At 41.3% G+C, this 2,562-nt stretch overlaps 1 protein-coding gene across 1 annotated transcript; it reads left to right on the top strand.

Annotated features, from left to right (window-relative positions):
• Positions 1-520: 520 nt before the first annotated feature.
• On the top strand, positions 521-2,017 carry LOC109340328. Its single transcript, XM_019577993.1, has one exon. It carries the CDS (start codon positions 521-523, stop codon positions 2,015-2,017), a length of 1,497 nt encoding a protein of 498 aa, XP_019433538.1.
• Positions 2,018-2,562: the final 545 nt, after the last annotated feature.

Genomic DNA, 2,562 nt, shown 5'->3' with positions numbered 1-2,562 from the left:
CTTGCTGAACTTCTTTACAAGAAGACTCATGTCTTCCATTTCTTCCTTCTTAGATTCATCTTCTCATGATTCATATTTGTCTATTTTCGCCTTGAGAGAGATATTCTTTATTATTATTCGAAAACGTTATATTACTGTATCCACAGCCATTGGCTATCATAAATCTGAAAACGTAATACTCCTAATCACAGCCTCGTGCTATTATTCGAAAACGTTATATTATTGTATCCACAGCCATTGGCTATCATAAATCTGAAAACGTAATACTCCTAATCACAGCCTCGTGCTATCTCAATTATTAAACCAAAAAGGTGCCTCATCATATAAATTGCTTGATATTGTTGTTGCTGTTTCGCTGTTTGTCACAATTGAGTACTCTTGACCTTGATTTAATCAAGAACACAAAGAAGGAATAGAGAGTACGTGAGGGAGAGACATTCACGAATACAAAAAAGAAATACAAAAAAAAAAGAGAGGAAAAAGTGAGCAAGAGAGTTTTATTACTAACCAAAGAAAAAGTATGTCTAATTTTGCAGGTAATGGAGGAGAGTCCCCTAGGACGGCAGCCTACCTACAGTCCCTTCATGAAATTCATGAACAATTTAGAACCCTCCAACAACAAATGGAGGAAATGCGGGTTCAGAACCAAAGACGCCGAAACATCGACTCTAGTGATTCTGAAACCGAGAGGAGAAGGAGACGGAGAGAAAGGAGGCATGATGGAGGTCATAGGAGAGATGATCGGTTGGAAGGCATCAAGGTTAAAATCCCTACATTCATGGGGATGAATAACCCTGAGGCTTACTTGGAGTGGGAACTCAAAATCGAACAAGTGTTCGAATGTCACAACTATACCGAAGAAAAGAAAGTCAAGGTGGCAGCACTCGAGTTCAAGGAATATGCTATGGTCTGGTGGGATCAACTCCAAAAAGAGAGGAGGCGATGCGGTGCTGAACCAGTAGACAATTGGGATGAGATGAAGGTAATAATGCGAAAGAGGTTTGTTCCGGCATCCTTTCAACGGGATATCCATAACAAACTTCAGCGGCTGACCCAAGGTACCAAGTCTGTAGACGAGTACTTTAAAGAGATGGAGTTGGCTCTGTTAAGATCTAACTTTCATGAGGATCGTGAAGCTACAATGGCACGTTTCCTTCATGGGTTAAATCAAGACATCCAGGATGTGGTAGAGTTACAACCTTATGTGGAGCTGGAGGATCTGGTCCAACAAGCCATTAAGGTGGAACAACAACTGAAGAGGAGGAAATCAAAATACTCCTCCAACTCAAAATTCCAGTCTTCGGGGTGGAAGGATAGAAACAAGAAGGAGGGCCCTAATCCTAAGGAGGCCGTGAGCTCTTCCCAAGGGAAGAAGCCCATGGAAAATACTACTCGGAGTCGGGAGGTCAAATGCTTCAAATGTCTTGGGCATGGTCACATAGCTTCTCAATGCCCAACCAGAAGGACCATGGTAATGAAAATTGGAGTGGTGGAATCTCAATCCGAGACTTCAACTTCTGAGGAGACTGAAGAAGATGTTGATGTTCCAGATGGAGACTTACTCATGGTGCGGAGGATCTTAGAGTGTCAAGTCAGAGAAGATGAGGAAAGTCAGAGGGAGAACATCTTCCACACTAGATGTTTGGTACAAGGGAATGTTTGTTCCCTAATCATTGATGGTGGCAGTTGTGCTAATGTGGTAAGCACAAGGTTGGTTTCTAAACTTAACCTTGTGACGAGGACCCACCCAACTCCTTACCGACTACAATGGCTAAGCGAGGTTGGAGAAATGATTGTGAATCAGCAAGCTGAGATCCCCTTTTCTATAGGGAAGTATGAGGATTCGGTCCTCTATGATGTGGTTATAATGGAGGTCAGCCATATGTTACTTGGCAGGCCTTGCCAATATGACCGGAAAGCCATTCATGATAGCTTCTCCAATAAATATACCTTTATGCATTGTAATAAGAAAATTGTACTATCACCCTTGTCCCCAAGGCATGTAGGTGAAGATTAAAAAAAGTTGAAAGAAAAGATGGATCGAGAAAAAAAAGAAGAAAAAGAAAAAAGAAACGATCCAGAAAAAAAGAATGAAAAAGAAAAAAATATTGAAAAAGAAAAAAAGAAGGAAAAAGAAAAGAATAAAAAAAAAGATGAGAAGAAAAAGAAAAGCTTTATGGCTTCCAAAGGGGAAGTAAAGGGTGCTATCCTTACAAGACAACCCATTTACTTGCTCATTGGACAACAACTTTGTTTGTACACTAACTCTAACGTTGTTGTGCCTGATGCTGTTAAAAGTTTTCTGCAATAATTTGAGGATCTATTCTCTCAAGAGGACCCACGTGGCCTCCCACCTTTAAGGGGAATTGAGCATCATATTGATCTCATCCCCGAAGCATCTTTGCCCAATAGGCCTGCCTATCGGAGCAACCCTCATGACACTCATGAGATACAAAAGCAAGTTGAGGAACTGATGCAGAAAGGATGGGTACAGGAAAGCATGAGTCCTTGTGCTGTCCCTGTCATCCTTGTACCCAAAAAGGATGGGTCCTGGAGAATGTG

This window comes from Lupinus angustifolius, unplaced genomic scaffold (assembly GCF_001865875.1).
Source record: "Lupinus angustifolius cultivar Tanjil unplaced genomic scaffold, LupAngTanjil_v1.0 Scaffold_161_1, whole genome shotgun sequence".
In the NCBI taxonomy this organism is placed as follows: domain Eukaryota; kingdom Viridiplantae; phylum Streptophyta; class Magnoliopsida; order Fabales; family Fabaceae; genus Lupinus; species Lupinus angustifolius.
The sequence above is the reverse complement of the archived record's forward strand: the minus strand, read 5'-3'. Positions and strand labels throughout refer to the sequence as shown.

Coding starts and splice junctions, on each gene's coding strand:
- LOC109340328 (XM_019577993.1), top strand. CDS start 521: ATGTCTAATTTTGCAGGTAATGGAGGAGAGTCCCCTAGGACGGCAGCC.